This window comes from Corvus moneduloides, chromosome 7 (genome assembly GCF_009650955.1).
Source record: "Corvus moneduloides isolate bCorMon1 chromosome 7, bCorMon1.pri, whole genome shotgun sequence".
NCBI lineage: Eukaryota > Metazoa > Chordata > Aves > Passeriformes > Corvidae > Corvus > Corvus moneduloides.
This window is the reverse complement of record NC_045482.1, coordinates 5,209,492-5,229,347: the sequence shown is the minus strand read 5'-3', so window position 1 is coordinate 5,229,347 and position 19,856 is coordinate 5,209,492. Positions and strand designations below refer to the sequence as shown.

General features: G+C 43.3%; 1 protein-coding gene across 17 annotated transcripts in view; it reads right to left on the bottom strand.

Moving 5' to 3' along the window:
• The window catches only part of LOC116446294 (protein unc-80 homolog), a 145,263-nt gene extending 125,983 nt beyond the window's left edge, over positions 1-19,280 (bottom strand). For 10 of the 17 annotated variants that reach the window (XM_032113804.1, XM_032113805.1, XM_032113813.1 and 7 more), the window contains exons 1-4: positions 13,141-13,635; positions 11,796-11,844; positions 3,505-3,661; positions 2,309-2,607 (exon numbers count right to left, since the gene is read on the bottom strand). In XM_032113804.1, the coding sequence (XP_031969695.1) occupies positions 2,309-2,607; positions 3,505-3,661; positions 11,796-11,844; positions 13,141-13,232 (597 nt within the window). In that variant the 5' untranslated portion in view covers positions 13,233-13,635. Of the gene's footprint in view, positions 1-2,308; positions 2,608-3,504; positions 3,662-11,795; positions 11,845-13,140; positions 13,653-19,211 lie in introns of those variants that run through there. The other 7 variants (XM_032113818.1, XM_032113819.1, XM_032113823.1 and 4 more) reach the window with 4 other exon arrangements.
• Positions 19,281-19,856: the final 576 nt, after the last annotated feature.

Sequence of the window (19,856 nt, the reverse complement as noted above, 5' to 3'; positions counted from 1 at the left end):
TTCCAAATGAAATTTCTCTTCTAGTTAATGAACCCTGTTTCTCCCAGGACATTAAGTGGTAATAGAAAAGGCCATTCCTGTCACAAAGTATCTCTCTTAATTATACACAACCACTTTATGTTTAGCATTCAGGCTCAACTTTGAGATTTACACTCTAAGACTTGACCTTCTTCCCCAAAGAATAAGAATACTAAATATTAAAGCATTACTTAGAAATCGAGGAAACATGTAACAGATTTCTATGAAGTAGTGGTATATACTACTGTTCTCATTAGCATTGTTAGTACCTGAACTCTGTCGATACATAGAGACACTGCTACTATTTACACTTGTGCTATCACTATTTTACATATGCAAGCAGCTAAAATCATATAAATTAGTACACAAGTAAATCTTAGCAAGATCAAGGTGCAGCTATGCACTTACTTCACCTAAGGTCAGATCTACATTTAGGAGACACAGATGTCACTACAGCCCCAGCTATCCCCATCTGGCAAACAAACATGGTAAAAGCAGTTTTGGTGGCATAATTATAGGTGCACAACAGTTTCCTACTGACATAGCCCCAGATGCCTTGGCAATTGGAATGGATGATGCAGACGGAGCTAAAGGAATGGTAGGAACCGACTTCTTGTAGCTCTCCAGCCCTTCTCTTCCCTACCCTCTGTTAGTGCTCTCTCATCATAATCAACTCACAAGTTTGGCTTAAACTAAGCTTTGTTTTATTTACTGTTTTTACTAATAGTGGCTTGCAAGGCTTTAAGACCTGGTAGCAGTAACACTGCATTTTCACTTTGCATTCCTAGCTTGTGGTGACATGCCAACACTTCCACCTGCAGCTATGCAGTTACAGAATTACATGCATCCCCCAAAGCCTGATTTAAAAACACTTTGCTCAAGACACAAATCCTCCCAGAAGTTCGTAATTCAATAATTTAGGTCTGTCTATGCAAACGTATCATCTTCCTTAATCTAATGCATTACTATGGTTACTTGATCAGGTAGTATCCTTCCCCTGAGACTTACAAGTGACACAGAGAGGACAAAGCTCACTTAGTGAACTAGTTACATGCCTCATTTAACTTCTTTCCTGCACTTCGTTTTGATGACAAAAATGTGCATGTTTTAATGGGCTCTTCAATGTTCATCACCACAGTATTCCAGAAATCTCAGGAATTTTTAAGGTAAACTTGAGATACTGTTTTTAACCTCATCTTGTAAACAGCACGCCAGAAAGATTTTTATAAAAAATTGGAACTCCAATCTGTAATAGCAAAGATCTACGTTCAGTTTCATTTCATTTATTCAAACGGCAGCCTGCATTTTTTGTATAGTGCTTGGAAGAATTCAGTATTTCCTCCTGTCCTGTCCCAGTGGCCTACAGAGAACTAGCAAAGAAGTATGCAAAATTTGGACTAAATAAATTTAACACTACTGTACAGTAACTCAGTAGCAGAAGTTAAGAAAGAATCTAGTTCTCCAGTCTTGCTTTCACCTGCCTTAATCAAAAGACTATCCTGTATCTCCTGTTCCTTCTTACCTTCTTCAACTGTTGCAGCTTAGAAGGCAGTATTAGAACAGATAACAGCCCCATCACTTCATGACTTTATAGCCCTTTTTTCAAGGACTTGCTCTTTTCTGAGGCCTAGCTGGAAACATAAAGGCTAAATGGCAGCCTCCTAGAGGCAGGAGTCACCATGCAGAAAAAGTCTTTTCATCACATCACTCTGCAAAGCTGATGCACTCAGCATAAAATTAACAGAGGAACCCCAGTAGACAGGAGGCCTGCAGCCTGCTTCATACTTCAGAGCAGAGCAAAGGAATGTTCCATTGCCTCTGCCACTGCCATGCTTAAAACACTGTCCTGGTAATTAGCATCAAGATGATTAGCAATGACAACAACAAATCCCAGTGGCAGCCCCAAGGTGGAATTCCTGAAAATCTAGCAAGGCATTTCTGAGCAATGGTTGAGAATCACTGGAGCAAGTTAAAGCCCACTATCCTTTCTGCAGTTTTCAGTATCCCAGAGACTTCACAGGGGCCACATATCTTTGGCACTCCCACAGGCTAAAAGTGGCTCACTTCGTATTTTTTTGTCTTTGTGCCTGCCTAATGCTGTGGTGATTGTTCATGTCACTGGAAGGATTTCTTCTCAATGGCAGCAGTATTCTGCCAGCTTGATAAAACATTGCCAGTAGAACCCCAGTGTACACTGTAGGCTGAATTAACTAACAATCACAAAGGCAGAATCATTCCTTTCCTGCTTAGAGCTGTCTCCACACAAGAACCCCATCAGTGTACCACTTACTTTAATCCTGTGGACGAGGGGAGCAAAGAGGAACACAAATAGCTCTACTGTGGCCATGGAATTCTGGAAGACCTTCCTTCTGTTATTCTCCTCCTCATCAGTCATGACGCTGGGCCAGGGATGTCCTGGTGATCCTTGGTTTATAGCCTGGTGGATAAAGGCACTACTGCTCCCTCCCCAACTAGAGCCTCTCTCTCCTCCAAATCGGTCATTGCTGCAGTCTTGAGGAGCCTCCAGCAGCATCCAGTGAAGAGTGTGAAGAAGCTTTGTTTCAGCTACTCCAAGCTTATCCTGATGCCCTGTGTGGAAAAATGCATCAAAGTATCTCATAGGGTTTCAGTTAATGATACTGTTGAGATTGTTTTAGAGTCGCACTGGAGGCTGGACATCCAACTCCCAGATAAGCATTTGAAAATTAAAATTCTACAACTAAAAGCACCAGCATTCTGTCTCATTATGTTTGAAACCTCCTAAATCAGAAGCCTCCATTTACTTCACAGCATTTGGAGTTCAGTCTCTGCAATGTCAGCCACAGGGCATGGACAGCAGCATGGACATAGAGTAGTCCCAAAAGAAACTCACTCAACAGTCTGGTCTGTTTGACTTGGTTGAATAAGACAAAATGCCAGTGAGCACTGCAAGGTGCCCAAGCTATACCTTGTTAATGTTCCCTACTGGCATTCCTGCTGAAATCACTGCTGAAATCAGCACAAAAGTAAGTAAATTAAGTTGGATTTGGATTTGCCTCTCTACTGTCTGACTGACTATCTGCTGCGAGTCACATACATTGGTCTAAATAAAAAGAATAATAGGATGAAAAAAACCCCAAAACTGAAGATATTAAAAGTTCCTGCTGCAACGGATCACTGCAGCATGCCTTCAAAGAAATACGTATTCCTTCGAGGAACCCATGGCTGCTGGATGCTAAAGCAAGTTCTATTACTGCTGGTAAATAGCTAGCAAAATGTCATGAACTACTCTGACTCTTTAGCTCATTAGAACACTAACTTTACTGGGGAAGCTTTCACAGATTACCATTCTATAAATGAGAAAGACAATTGTCAAGAAAGACAATCCCCAGAAGAAACTACATAGAATTCTAAGGATTTAGAATTATGTTTGCACCCTGAGCAGCAATCTGTCATATTTTAACTGATAACTTCAGTAATGGAAAACAACCTCACATGAGCACTAACCTAGCTTATTCCGGTTGGAAAGCAATGTTGCAGTGCAGTGCAGCACATGAGGGAGCGCAGCTTGGACAAGTTCCCAGCGAGAAATGCTCTGGATGGCTTCAGAGAGAGCTGGAGAAAGGCCATGCAGCTTGTTTTCTACCAAAACTCTTTCAAAAGACTGAAAGTAAGAACAAAGAAAAAAAGACATTGTGTCTACTTCTGCACATTCCTTCCACTACATGAACATTCTGTTTTAAAAACCTCTAATCTCTAATTTTACAACAACAGCACATCTTATAATATTTTTCCTGAAAAATACAGACCATAACGAAAGCTCAGTAGACATATGGACATACTTGACTAAGAAATGAATGGACCATGCAATATATTTTCTGCAATAGAAGAGAATTGAATCCAGTGTCATCTGTATATTAATAAGTGCTGACATCAAGCCAGACTTGCAGCTGTGCTGGGTAAAGCCAGTAATCCTGATTTACAGTTTTGCTGGGCATGCCAGTAATCCTGTTAGAAGTTACAGGAACTAGGAAAGCCTGTATTTGTGGAGCTGAGTGCTGGATATTCTTAAACACATGTGCTCTTTCAGTTTAGTGTAGCATAAAGGGCAACCCTCTAAAGGCATATGGGCCTTAGGAAATGTTTTCCCACCCTGTCACAAAAAATTATCAGTGTACAAAATTTTTTGTCGAGCTATGATGTAATAGTTTTGTGAACAGTTACAGAGCTGACGGCTGCAGCAAGTTCATTATTTCCACATCAAGCATCACAAAATAAGGCTATCTGCCTCTAAAATCCCTAAGAAAGCTCCTTATTGCTAGTTGTTCCCACCGTTTCAATAAATTGCTGCTCTGATCAAAGATCTCATCATAGGTTACAAGTGCAGTTATATTCAGTGGTGGCCAGTGAGCCTATGTTACAAGGGATAGAGAGTTCTCAGTAAGACAATTCCCTAGTACCACAAGAACCTCTTAGGTTACGGTGACCAGAAAGGCTTCTCCCAGGATGCATTGTTCTGTTATGGTAATCTATCCCAGTTTGGATTCCCTGGTTGGCTGTTAGCCTCTGCCCCCTCGCTGCTTCCCCCTCGCTTCCCCATAGGTCCCTGTTCCCTAATCCCGCCTTTTTCCCACCCCCGGATAAAACCCTGAGTTCTTCATTGTTCTTGTCTTTGCCTCTGGAAACCTTCACAGTGTAGAAGCAATAAACTGCTCCTGTGGAACGCCATGCAAAGAACCTTCCCATCTCTTTGCCGTCAACTTTATACTGAAGCTATCTGTGCGTTTGTGTGTGCACGCATGTGTGAGTGTATTTAGCAGATTTAGCGGCTTAGCTGTGGAGACGCTGTTTAGAGATCATTGCACACTGCACTCCGGCACAGGACCCCACAGAGCCAGAGGGCTTAGTAATAATATTCCTTCACTGAAGTACCTATAGCAAAGATAATGACAATGCATATCCTTGCCATAAACCAGCTTAGCCTCATGGCTACCTATTTGCTCACAAGCTGTTTCACCAATTTTATCAAGCTCTGGGCAAACAACTGTTGCCCAAAAGATGTTTCAAAGACCCTCATTCCACATTCATAAAGCTTATCCTGCAACACTAGTCATACCAATTTTTTCCTTTTGAGGAAAATTGAGGGGGTGGTCATAAGAACAGACTTAGTTACAAAGAAGAGCAAAATGAGCATGTCAAAACATGCTCTCCTGAACGAGCAACCACTCCCAAGCATGGCATGCTAACTTGTGGTAACAGGCACTCTCCTGCCTGTCCCAGCAGCTGGGCACACTTTTTCTCTTGGTTTGTGGCCCTGTTTGCTGGTGTGGGCAGACACGAGCTTCTCTACCAAGAGGCCAGGTGTCCTGATGCAAGCATTGTGCTGCACCACTGTAGTTTTATGGCATCCAGTTCTGCTCTGGCCAGCACGGAGGCACAGAAACATGCATCTATCCATTATACGGGACTAAGACTATGCCAACAAAACGAACCCTGAAATACTGTCAATAACCATCAGAGCTACCAACAAATATCAGTGTGCAGAAGGCCACACTAGAAACCCCAGGTTGCAGTCAGAAAATGTAATACACTTTCCTTATGGACCCATGGCTGAAATTGGAGGGCATTTGCTGTAGTATGTGAGAAAACCATTGTCTGCCTGAGGATTAGTCAAAAATCATGTGCAATGGATCACGTTTTCAGCAATCTGTGTTTCTTAGCAGCAGGAGTGGATAACCTGCCTACCAGGGAAGGGATGCTTCAAGTCACTCTTACAACAATCTGCTGGGGGCCACAGTGTCTGAAAGGAAAACAGTCTCTTCCTTTTAATCCTATCAGTTCAGTAATGGGAGCAAAATGAAGGGATAGCTGATGCTTAGAAAGCCTGGACAGGCCAGGGAGCAAAGCACCCATAGTAAGGCCTAACTATTCTGTTCAAGTCAGGATTCACAGTAGCACTCTGAGAGCACATTAGTATAAAGACAACAGAGATTTAGAATCAGTATCCCAGCCAAGGGATTACTACAGAACAAAAGGGGGGGGAGTAAATGCAGCAAAGTATCCGCAGAAGCAGAACAAGGGGTGCATGGTTACAAATACCACAAAGTTTGAAAGAGCCACTGAAAAACATGAGGTTTTACTTATTTTTATCAAAATGGGACAGGGACCACTCCTTACTCGTTGCTCCAGCCCACACACTCCTATTTCCACTCATCCATCAGCTTTGGGGCTCACTGAATCCTTCACTCAGCCAAGCTAAGACTCTACAAAGCCAAAAGGAAGGCCAGCATACAGGTAAGTGGTTCCTACCAGGTTAGTGAACTGAATTAGCTCACCAAAAGGCTGCCAAGCACCAGTGCTGACCGAGGCTTATTGAATTGAATGATCTCACCTCCAGTACAAAAGCCAAACCATAACCTCACACTTCAGTAGAGTTGACAAAGCTATTCAGTTTGCAGGGCAAGGGGAGAAAAAAAATCACTGCGAGCACCATCATTATTCTGAAGTGTGACAGAAGACACATTGCTGTTCCCTGGCTTTCCATTCAAGGTCTCATTCCTGGGTACTTCAATGGCATCAGGTAGAAAGTTCCCCAGCAATTGCCTTCTGCAAGCTCCGACCCACAGTCCGCCTGCTTCAGAAACTCAAGAGGCAGCTAAGGAGGTTGCCATTTTATCTTTAGATTGGGCTTGTATTTATCATAACATTTTGGGCTTCTGAGCCCTCGTGAAGATTTCCCTTGTGGCTAGCCACCAGATTCTTCTGTTCTTTCCTGGCCTGAGCAGAAAGCTAAATATTTCTGTACCACAATGAAAGATTAGCTTCTGGAATAGCTTATGTGATCACAAGCATCTGAGGCATAGGTACTGTATGTTGCCAGAAAAACGCAAACACAAAAGCTGCTCTATGGAAACCATTGAGTGTCCATGCCTGCTACAGGCACTGCCTGGTACAAAACTGCTATTGTGGATGTACTGTCAGCACACCAACTAATTGGCACTAAGCCCCACACTGATAACTCACAAGCAAACCAACAGGAACATGCAGTTCTTTGGACAAGTGTTCCTGTGGAATTTGCCTGGAGTTCTCCATAAAGGTGCAGCTTCTGTCTATACCAGATATTCAAGATGCAAAGTCCTGTGTTGCTCCTGGAGAGCCTCCTTTTCGGTCTGCTATGGCTCTACTCTGTCAGGACCTGCTATAGGGAATATATAGACATTGGGGCAGAAGACCTCATTTTCACCCTGCATGAACTAAGCAACTGCTGCTACAGCTGAGAGGAGTTCCATGCTTAAAATAAGAAGGCTGAATGAGAATGTCTGAACAAGCTCCCTGTAAGGGAGTCAGAAGACAGGCTGTCATACTGTCAGGCTGTGGGTATGTCTAGAGCCACAGCCTCAGGGCTCAGGGCCGCAGCTGGGCTAAGAAAACAGCTACCTACTTATAGCAGGCTTGTTCATGCCTGCAACATCCCCCACACTAAAGGCAGATGAAGAACGTCTGCCAAGGGGATAGTAAGGAAAGTCGGTGCCTTGGCTGGAGAAACAGTCCCTTTCAGCAGTGCTCTGTGTATGTGTTCAGCTCCCTCAGGACCACTTACACTAGCATTTTTCCTTTTAGCCTAGTGGTGACAGCTGTTTCCCAGGGAGTGGCAGCCAGCCTTGTCTGGCTGCCTTCCCACTGCTGCTGTTCTCCTTTTACCTTCATCTCTACCAAGAACCAAAGGCACTGCCAAATACCTTGTGACCAGGATCAGCCTGTGTGCCACTGTCTGCTCTGTCCTGTACTTCTTGTCTAGGCATCTTCAGGCTATCTGTTCCCATTCCAGCAGCATTTTTGCTGGGCTTTGTCATGGTTTCCTAAACAGCTTTGCTTGAGTTGCATGAACTTCCCCTGCTCTAAGCCCAGGGAAGCTGTACTTGCAGTGAATTGCCTAAGGCAGGAAGAGGTCAGCCAGCGGTTGACTGAGGGTGCCCAGAGGTTGCCAGGGGTTCCCAGAGGTTATCTTGGGAAGCTCAGCACCTCCTGTTACATCCTCTCAGGAGTGCCAGGGAGTATCCCAACAGATCTGCACATGAAAAAAAAAAAAATTAAAGAGCAGGGCCCAGTGCTTAACCCAGTGCATGTTCAGAAGGACCATGGCAGAAACACAGAGAAATGGTTAGTGCTTCTTGAACTGCACTTGAGTCCTTGGTGGGGACCTTACTGCCCTGTCATTACAAAGCTCAGTCTCCATCATGGAGGAAAGCTGAGACCACTGCTGAAGTCACTTCAGACTGACTGGAAAGAGCTGAAAGTACAGACAGAAAGGCAGGTCCACTGAGCAAGGAAGAATTCCTAGAAAGATCTAGGAATCTAGGAATTCATAGCACAAGGGATGGTTAAGACTCCATTTTTTACTATACAAAGCAATAGTATAAACATTCACAAGTAATGAAACACAGATGCCAAACATTTTACTTACAGAAATTCAGTTTTCTGCAACCATGTCCATTAGCTGGATAAAATAAACATGGCCTTTTTCTGAACTTTGTTCCGTATCTATACTTTAATTATTCATAATAGCAAAACATGTAATTACATTTTTAAAAACAAGCAAAAAAACAAGCTAACAAAAAAACCCCAAACAAACTGTCTTGGTTTGAGACCAATTTGGAGGAAGCTGTCCGAAATGAACGTCCCTCTGTTAGAAGGCAGTTTTCAGCAGCCCCTCCCCCACCAGGTTTGCAAAGAAATTCCTTGGAGGAAAGTGGAAAAAAAAAAAAAAAAAAAAAAAAAAAAGCTGTTTATTTAACAAGTAAAGTGCATGCAGGCATGGAAAAAAGAATGATGTTAAATAATAAAACCTCTCACTGTGGAGAAAACCTGGTGAATTCAGAGTCCTTTGTAGGTGTGGCTCTGCTCTCTCCCCGGAGCTGGGGTTTGGCATGGGCCCCCGGGCCGCAGTGTACAGCCTCCTGGTGATGTTCTGGTGTTGCTGAACAGTCCAGAAGAGAAGAAGAAAAAGCCAAAGTCCCAGGGAAAAAAACCTCAACTTTCTTGCTTCAGCTAGCAGGCTAGCTAAAAAGCGAAGAAGTTTAACTCTCCGCCTCTCTCCTGGTAAACAGAGCCAAAAGCTGGCTAAAAGCAGGAAGGTGCTTTGCTCTGCTCTGTAGCAGCAGGAACGCAGGGGAGTGTGTGTCCTTGAACACAAGACCGCTTGGCTCTCTTTTTTTTTCTCCTTTCTCTTGGACCCAGCTTAAAGACACAGAAAGGCACAGTATTCATGTCTGGCACAGAGCAGGTTGATAGGGGATACAGCATCAGAGTCACCCCAAGACACAAACAAACAAAAAACCAAACAGAAAAGAGGGAAACTTTGAATTTGCAGGATCCTTCAGAAAACTTTCGAGTTCTTCCATGGCCAATGCAATCCAGAGTAGAAGAATTTAAACATATCTTTGAGTTACTTACCATCACCCCAAAAACACATTAGCTTTGTACAGCACTCACATGGCATTCCTGTGAGGTCATTTACAGCTTTGAGTCATGCACATTAGGAATGGCTTTGTGTCAGGGCAGAACAACTTCAGAATGGGGAGGAGGAAGAACATCAAATCCATACTGAGGCGCAAACATATTTAGATGTTGTAAGACAATGTATGGGGGGATGGTATTTATCTTCAGCTTAAAGGCTACTATTCATAGACCAATTGAAGTAAGTGTGTAAGTGTGATGGTTCAGGTAAAGACAAAAATGCAATTAAAGAGCCAGTTTTTTCCTCAAGTATTATGGTATAAAGCAAAGCTCTACGAAGCAATACAATATACTCTTGCAGACCAGATGGTGTACTCACTGAATCTCAGCCTCCAACATCTGCTTCCTCAATGCACAACATGCAGCATGTTCTACTGCAGCAAGTTTAGAGCCAAGAATAATAATAGAATACTGCACAATGTTGTGTCATATGCATTGCCAGATGGTTGACAGACTACAGACATGCCTACAACAATTCTGGCTAGAGAATTATAGAAGGACACATCATGTAAACAGGTGCACAGCATTTTTAGGCACACTAAATAATATAGGGGTGTTAGACAGTCAGCAGGAGGTTTCAGAAGACAAGTACCTGTCAAGTTCCAGAAACCTTGTCTCATCCATGCACTCAGCATTCTGCTGTCCCAATGGATAATACAGAATGTGTTGATGTGGGCAGACATTCCTGTGCACCAGCAGGTAGAGGAAACGGATGAAAGAGAAGGCAACAGATGTTGCCAGTTCAGGCTGTATCCCACAAATTTCTCAGAACTACATCCCACCTTTGAAAATTGTCTACCATAATTTAATGATTATGTTAAGAACTGGAGAATATTCAAGTTCTTCATCCAAATTTATTGGAAATTTATTGGATCTTTATGAAATGCCTTTTTTCAGAGCTCCTCTTCTCTTGGCTGAAGCATGTGATTTATGTTGTCTCACAGTTTAGGGGTTTTTTGGGCATTGCTTGTTTTTTACACTTAGTAATTTCTGGTATGTGCTCACAGAAGAAAGACGCTTTAGAATTAGCCTCGGGGACCTGATGCCAACAGTACAGCAGGAAACAAAGGAAGTCACAGACAGATAGGTACATCACAGAGAAGGCACAGAGAAGGAAGCTCTGTCCCTCTATGCAACAGTAACAGGTATGAGCCCACAGATGAAGCCACATCCTCAGATTAGAGGTGCTCCAAGACATCACTCCTGCACACTGCCGAGGCTCCTGGCAAAGGATATAAGGCAATAAGCTCCATTTTCCAGCCTCTCAACAACCAGGAACTGTCCGTGGGCATTAACCAGTGATGATTCTTTTTGCTGCATGGGCTAGAATTGAAATACATTTTACTCACCCAAGTACACACTAAGCCAGCAGTCCTCTATCTCTATTTGGTATCTAGCAAAAACCATGAAAAATGTATGTATTTCTTGGAAGAAAATGACTCAGCAACAGATAAAGCTTCTCCAGCTTAATGTCTTGTGAGAAGGAAGTCAGAAAATTGCTGCAGAGTGACGTAAGAACTTTAAACTATTAAGATACATGTCCAGACCAAATTTTTCCACTCTGTCAAGTTTGGCTGCAACTGACTACTGTATTTTAAGTAATCCAAAGACCAGCAACCATTCAAGAAATTCTGAAATTCTCTAGATACCCATCTTATTTGAACTTGCTTCATGTCTTCCCTTTTTCCTCCTTTTTGGCAGTAATTTGAGGCTTTATTTGAAGTACATTTAGAAATAAGAGTTATTTGTATCTGCATAATAGCCTCTCCTTAATCATGCTGATAAGATATTCTCTCTCTCATTTCCAGTAGAAGTGTTTCCCATCTTGCACAATGGTAAAAGTATTGCTCAAAGCCTGTTAGTATTGCTTAGATTTTCCATATTTTAAGCTTGAAAAACCTTCAGCAATCGCAAACTGAAATGACATCAATCTCATGCAAAAGTACATCCACACAGGATGAACTGCAAGGTTGGACCCAGATTGTCACAGCTCAGTTTGTCTACGTCATTATTTAATTACTACAGTGTTACTAATTAATTACTTATTACTAATATCCAAATAAATTATTTTTGTTGTGTCTAAAGATACACATGATATGCAAATTTTCTAGACGGGAAGAATTTAAAATCCTTCATGTGATAAAAGTACAAAATGAAGTTGAATGAACTAAATCCACTTCTGGTATAAGCTGAGAAGCTTGCTGATCAGCCACTCTGGTTAGATTGACTTGCATGAAAAGTTAGTTACCAATAAGAGTTGAAAAAGAGACACATGTACATACCACACAGGAAGCTTCATATTGTTTCCCCAGTTTAGGTCTTAAAAATGCACTGAAAGAAAGGAGAAGCAGCATTAGAGACCCAGTACATGAAAGTGTAATTTTCTTAGCTATTTTTAGGATTTTTCTCATGTCAGAAGGTTGTCAAAAGGCTGAGAAACTTAATGTAAAGGAAGACATAAGCCAAAACTATGTTCAGATACCTGTTGATGACATCTGATAAATGCTGTTATCTTTCCAGAAGACAAAGTGCCCACCCCGATATGTCAACAGGCATTTAATTCAGCCCACAAATTCTTAGGGATAAAATCTTCCATCAGACAATTTTCAGCCATTTTACCTCAGTGAAAGATTTTCAACATATTCTGTTTTAAATTTGTTGAATATTACTGAATTGTGCCTTGCCTCTATTTTAAGCTAGAGATCCATGTGCCAGCTCTGTATTAAATATTTTTCTGCACAGCTGCTGATGTGGAAGGCTTATGGTGAAGTACAGGCCTGTATGCTGTATGTAGAGAACGCCTACCCTCTGCTATCATTCTCCTCTGGAATGAGATCAGAGTAAATATTAAAAAAATAATCAGGTCACCTGATTGCAGGCAATTTTTTTTGTTTGTTTTGGGCTTTTTAAATTTTATTTTGAAGGACACTGACTGTGGCATAAGGGGATTTTGTGACTGAGGCCTTAAATTAGAGCCACAACCTTAAAATCCTCCAACCTCCCCCACAGTGTTTTCAGTTTAAAATTCTATTAGGACAGGAGACTGACAGGGTTCACAAGGAACATAAAGCCTCAGCCATACATTCAGCTAGTCCCTCACACATCTCCAAATCCTCACTCTCCAATCCTGTGAAATTAGACTTTGACATATCTGTTTGCATGTTGACCTCTCAAAGCATAGATTACACTTCCAGGATGGCTGCAAATACAGATAGAAGCAAAGCTGCAGGTCTGGTGCAGCACTGACAGATGCTGCTTCTGGCACAAGAGCTCTGTGAGTTCTCTTAAAAGATGGGGGATAGGGGGCGGGATGGACGGTATGGGGAGCATGAACAGGGAGGAAGGGAAAGGTGCATCGAGAAACATAGACATGGATGCTTTAAAAATCAAATCAAGAAGCTGACTTGGACTGCCACTCGGTTAAGCTGCCTTGAGACCTCCTCACATACCCGATACACACAAATTGCTCTATACTGAGTGCAGTTTTTTTCATGTCTTCATGTTGCAGCTGCAGTATAATAACTGCATCCTCCCTGCCACTGGGCAGCAGCTGGCCCGCACCCCCCTCCGCACTTCTACTGCCCTGTTGCAGCTGTATCCCAAGTGCCCAGGGCTTTCTGCTCTTACCTGGTTTGCCTCCATAGGAACGTCTGGATGGGCAGAGGGATGCCACGGCCACTCTCCTGCTCCTGGCCCTCTGAGCTTTTCCTTTTCACCATAATGCTGATTACAGCTGCTGCAGTCTCAGCAGACGCACCAGTCGGGATCTCCCACGGCTGCCTCTCGCTCTCTGCAACTCTTTACCCTCTCCCCTCCATTCCCTGCAGCCCACCCCCTCCCTCAACTCCGCTGGTGCAAAATGGCTGCAGAAGGCAGGGAAGAAAATAGGGGGAGCGAAGATGTCCGCGTCCTTCAGCTTCCTCCTTGCCTTCAGCACCTCCCTCTGTGGACAGCTCCCCGCACCCAGAGCCCAGAGAGGGCGGGCGGTGACGAGGGAAGGCGAGCGGGCGGTGCAGAGGCGGCGAAGGCACCGCCCCGCCAAACTTCCCGCACCACGCCGGGAACAACAAGCCCCGCAGCAACAGGGCTGCTGCCGCCTCTCCCCATCGCCACCGCCGCAAAGTTGGGAAGCCCCGCCAGTCCGCAGCGAGAGGGATTCGCAGAGCATCCCGGAGCCTGCTGGGTCGGGAGAGCGACTTGTCCCTCCACCCTCTTTCCTTCACCCAACCCCCCCGCCCCCCCGTTTCTCCGGCCCGCCGTCTGTCTTTCTTTCTTCCTTTCTTCCTTCCTTCCCTCCCTCCTTCCTTCCCCCCCTCCTTCCCTCCCAAATGGCGACAGAAGGGAAGCAAGTCATAAACCCTCTCTGAATGTGAAAATTGGTGGTTGGGAGCAGAGGAACTTTGGGGTAGTTATTCCACAGATTTTTCTCACACAGAAGAGCTGAGACAGAGGTGGAGAGGATGGAAAGTGCCGAAGCAGATTTACTGGTGTTTCCAATTAGACACCATACTGATTTGACTAATACAAGCATATGTTTGAGTCAGGTTTGCTGGAAATATTTCTCAGGCACTGTTAGATTAGCTCTCCTTCTCTACCTAACAATATCAGAGGATTGTATACTACAACAAATAATGAATAGAATAAAATGAAAGACCAATGCAAGTTCATCCCAAACAGTTTTCACAGAAAAAAAAGTTACATTCTGCTGCTTATATGAAAATACTGAAAATTTAGAGAGATGTTCGAACAAACCAAGGCCCTACTTCTTCCTGTTTTTCAATCTTCCTACTTAATGCTAGGCACCTAAAGATTCACCAAGATCATTCCTTCCTGATCATTCCTTCCTTCACCTGAACAGATGAAAACCGCCTATTTACTTCCTTAGGAGTACTTTATGAAAGAGGTTTGCTGAAAAATCCAGTGCCACTACTTAGATAATTTGAATTTACTCCCACTTGAGATAATGTTTTTTCTGTACTGCCCAAGACAGTACTTCCTTGCAGTGACTTAGGCCAGTTTGCTCTCCAATCAGGGAGAACAGGACCTTGTGATCTACATTTTGCTTAAATCCCCCTCTTGAACAAAAGGACTATTAAGACAACTAACTAGAAGGTAATCTGTTAAATAAAACAAATACATTTGCAACCAAAAAGTTTTGTATAATTAAAATCACTAATCTCCCTGAGCACTGAAATGCTGAACCAGTTGGCTTTGTTCATATTGTCTGACGGGGTTCTTTGCTAGCAGTAACTTGTGCACAGAAGTATGGCCTTTTTATTAATAGGATTACCTTGTTCAGACAGGAAAGCTTTTAATTACCATGTTCTTTTCTTCCATTAAGTGCAATCAGACAGGAACAAAATTATTTTGATTTCTAAAATATTGTAAGAACTAATACAGAGAGAAGATAGTTACAACAAATTACTTCTAAATGCAAGGTATGTATTAAGTTTACCCACTCCACACCCCCTCAAATGAATCCAGGACTTTTGTCTTCTTGTTTGGGCAGTTTGGAAAGGAAATTTAAGCTTTAATTTCTTCCAGAATGCCACTCAACAGTCAGCAGTGAAACACTATGCAGTAGGAGTAATTAACTTATTTTAAAATAATTGGGTTTTTTCCAGTCCTGTAATGTGCTATGAAATTATTGACTAAAGCATAGCCTGTTACGCAGCAAGAACTCTGAGGTCTAATTTTTTTGAGTTTTAGCAATTGTCAAGCAGGCAAATCCCTCTTCTTCCAAGAAAAGTATGAGGACAAAGAAAGTTTTAATGCTATTTGCAATTAAGGAGAGTAAGTGAACTGAGCTGTTGAGGCCTCAGAAAGTGCAAGGTCAGTGTCTTCCTGATGGATATTGACCATAGCACTAACTAGCACTCACAGCTTTCCCACAGGTAGAAAGACTGCTATCCCTCAGACAGAGGGTTGCAGGCCAGGGGTGGTTTATCTGAATGTTGTTTTAAATCTTTTGTAGTCTCACTCTTAAAATTAGTGCCATTTTAGTCAGTAAAAATATTTACCTACCTTGAGTTTAAGACAATTGCATTCTCTTACTAACTGGTAAGCACAGTTCAGATGTGTTTGGTTTGGGTTTTGTTTGATTTTAAATGGCTATCTCTCTTTATTCCTGCATTCAAGAAGCAGCCACAATAGTTTCCAGCTTGTCTCTCTAAAGCCTAAGCTTCTTCTTTCCATGCTTTGCTATGCAACAGGAAACCCAAGAGCAAAAGAGAGCACTGCCGCTTGCTCCAGACTACAACCAAAATCTCCTAAGAATTCTCCTGGTTGACAGGGACACTGGAGGCACTTGATGTGGACAGTCCAGGACAACTCCCTAGTAAACAGAAAGGGATGAAAATGTGAACACAAAACTCCACCAAAAAAACCCAAACAAAACCAAATTTTATTGGAAAACAATGGCATTCACTGGTTTCAAACCTACGCAGGTAAACATCACTGCTGCCCTGAATAGAGGTTGTCCTAGAGAGCAGAGAAGCTCACTAGCAGCACTTCATTGAGCCTCCAAAGGGGAATCCAAATGGCCTCTCCACAGTCCGAAGAAGAGCAGGAGTGGAGCACACAAGGCAACAGCACATCTGTCAGTGTTAGCTATCATTCAGAAAGCAGGAGGACAACATACCAGTACCTCTACCTGGCTTTCTGCTACATCCTTGAAGGACTCTTTATAGGAAACAAATAGCTTTGAAGTTCAGGATTATTTTCCTTTTTCTTTGTGCATAGCCGGTGCCTTGCCCTGTCACAAGCCATTAGCCAGTGGAGGTCACATAGCCCAGCACTGAGAGGAAACTAAATCACTACTTGGAATTTTGTTTATGATTACTGTGTAGTAACTGAAAATATAACTGCAAATTGCAGTTCTAGTCAAGCTTGCCATTTGAGTGCAGCATATTGCTCTCCAACTACACCCAGTCACAAAAGACACATAAATCCCTTTGTTTATACAGAGGTTTGAAGTTACAGAACTTCTGATGCAAAACAAATCAGAGAACAAAGGAAATATTATCAACAGCTGGTACTGTCACAAGAACTGCAGGCATGAAGGTGCAGATCTCAAATCCAGCCAGGCCGTGACCAGCACTAAACCCAGGAGGTGGCAAAGGTGGTTTACATTAAGAACGAAACCTGTCTCTAGGCACTGTAAAACTTGCCTTGTTTTGTAGACAATGCCCACCACTAGGGCACACAAAGCTGAAGTAATCTGTATCTCTGTAAGTGAAACGAATTGCATGTGTAAGAGAAGAAAGAATTTTACCACATGGAAGATTTTATTTGTCTCTATACTGAATTTCTGCTGGCAGCAGAGGCTTTCAGATTTGCAGTCAGCATTTGACTGCACCTAAATACTAACACTACAGTGCATGCTACAAAGAGAAAGTCCTAGAAATCAGTCTCCTGCCTTCCCTTACAGTGGGGATAGAGAGGAAACAAGAAGACTCTTCAGAGAGGCCATTACAGTAGGACAACAGCAAAGTGTCCTGAAAATTCACTTGTGCTCTGTTCTCTAGGCCACACTGGCATCTTGGGCTGGCACAGAAATACAGGTTGGTCTGCTTGCAAAAAGATCAAGACTACCTGAAGTCACTGCTTTCAGAAAGCAGGTGAGGGAAGAGTGGAAAAAGCTCTGCTCTACTCCAACAATTCCTAACCCATGCAACTGCTCAGTCACAGAAGATGCCCATGACACTATTACCCATTTCCTCTCTTACTGCAGGAGGAGTCTGACATGCCTCCAGATCACATGATTCTACTTGATCACTGCTTTATTCATCAGACAGTTGTGTTTACAATTCACCATGATGCCTTTTCCTGGTCTTAAAATCAAGAGTCATACACGGTTAGAAGGGGAAAAGGGATTTTACCTTGGTATTTATTTTAAGGATCCTTAGGTGTACACGTCCAGGTCATATGCATTGAGATGCACCTCGCCGAGTCTATCTCTGTGTCCGTGTCTCTTTTCCTCCCCCCCAACACTGGGTGTAACATTATAGGTTTTACTAATTAGCATATCTATCAAAGATTCCTCAATGAGAGGCTCAAGTGAGCCCCCCTCCCCAAGGAACCTTCCCCTGGATGGTTCTATCTTGGTTTACAGAATGTGTTCTGGAGAGGACCTTGGGGTCTGGGGCACACTGATCCCTAGCTACGAAGCTTCTAAAATGTTTAGTCTCTTAGCTTGACAAACAAGTCCAAGAATGTAGGCAAAAAGCACTAGGAATACAGAAGCTGTAAAAAGGTATAACAGGGGTATAAAAGAAAAGGCAAAAATCTTCACAGCATCAACCACAGTAGGATTTAGTCTTGATCCAGTAACAGTCAAGGCTGACAGCATAGCACAGAGTGGGGACACAGAGCAGAACCTGAGTATGAAGCCTCCACACTTTATACACAGTGCTCAGAGCAGGGAACTGCTCAAACCTCCCTGCGTTGCACTTGTTTCCATGGTTATGCTCTCCAAGTTCCCACCCTCAATCAATCCCTGCCATACACACTCCTAAGATTTCACATCTTATTTATGTGCAGACTCCGGGCTCTCAAGAGTATGTCAAGCCATTCTGTTGTGCACCAGCCTTTCCAAGAGCAAAGCTGCAAACAATTCCTAAATGTAGATCCCAGAGCAGGAAAAAAAACATTGCCACACCCTCGAGGTCTTACTCTTCCACTGGCTGCCAGCAGGCTTCTGTCCTGGCTGAACAGACCTGTCATAAAGAAAAACCCTTTCTCTCTTGGGACAACCAGTCACAGAAGATTAGCACTGATGGATGTCACTCATTCTACCTTTTCCCATATGGGTCTGACGGGTAGAAGCTATATAAAAATTTAGAGAAGCCCTGTTCTTTTCTTTAAGGGCTTTTAAACAGCATGAAAACATTTCAACTAAGGTTCTTCAGAAATCTCCTTCACAGCTCTTCTAGCTAGCCCTGCTCAAACACAACACAACTGTGTTCAGAAACAAGGATAAATAATCCCTAAAACTGCAGGGATCCCCTAAAATTACAAATTTTGCTGCTCTTGCTGCATGAATTCGGGCAGGAGTGGACTGCAGTTCAGCTGGATCAGATTCCACAAGAACAGTTAGATATTTAATCCCTGGGCCACATTTAGCTGGAACGAGTAGAGTGGCACAGCACTCATGCACATGAGAATTCTATTTCAAAACAGAGCAGAAGGACAGACCCTCCACACCTTATGCAGTAAATTACTGGTTTTGCATAATGTTCAAGCAACAAATCATATTCACATAGACATTTAACTTCAATTAAGTACACAACAGGCACAGCTAGGTAAGACAGGATGGGAGGGAACAAAATCCTGGAGATGACATGTTGGGGTTATCTAGACAAGACTGGGGGAAAAGAAAAAAAAAATACAGCTTTCACTGTCAGGGTATCATCCCTTGGCTCAGGACTCTCCATGCTCTGGGATTTAACTGCTCTGATAGTAGCTGAAAAACTTTTGCTTCTTTTGGAGAAAAGAAGGCAACAAACCTCCTCCCCTCATGGTGTGGTGGTGTTCGGTTGGAGTTCACTGCTTTTTCCCCTGAAGCGTCTCTGGCAAGAGTTTGCTTCAGGTGTGGCTGTGTAGCATGCTAGCTAGCTTCTCCCTTCCCCTTGCGCAGCTGTTGAGGTGCAGATATCACACACGCAGACACATACTCAAGCCAGACAGCTCAATATTACCAGAGATAAAGAGTCAGGAGGGCTCTCCGCATGGCAAATTCCACGTTCGAGGTTTATTCCTTCCTCCACAGAGGGAAGCCAGAAAGAAAGAGAGCAAGCAACGCGAGATCCAGCATTTTGTACTCAGCCCGGGCAGAGCATTGCAGCCAATGAGCTGAGGGTATGGGGGCACTACAAAGGCGAGACTAGGGAAGGGAACCAATGAGGAGAGGGAAGGGGCGAAGCAGGGACCAGGTCAATCATGCAGCCGCACAGGCAGCTGGGAGTTGTAGTTTTCCTTTAAACAGAGTCTGGGGTGTGTAGGGTTACAATTCATTCACAAGGCATTGTGGGAGAGGCTTTTCCTTTCTTTACAGAAGTAAGAAGGATATTTCAAACCTCTGAGTTTTTCCACCAGCAGGCCTTTGCTATTTTGGGGCTCCCTGGCCCCTCAGCCATCACAGCTGCTGGCTCAGTGACCCCAACACCCTCAAACCCCACCCCATCCAAGCTTTTTTACCTTCTTTCTAGAGTGTGGAAGTGTGAATCTCTTATTCCACTAAGTTACCAAACATGCCTTTCTCTCTGTTGCTCAGAGAGAGCTGAGCACAACTGAATCGGGGGGGGATGGGGAAGCAGAGGTTAAATGATTTGCTAAGAAGTTGT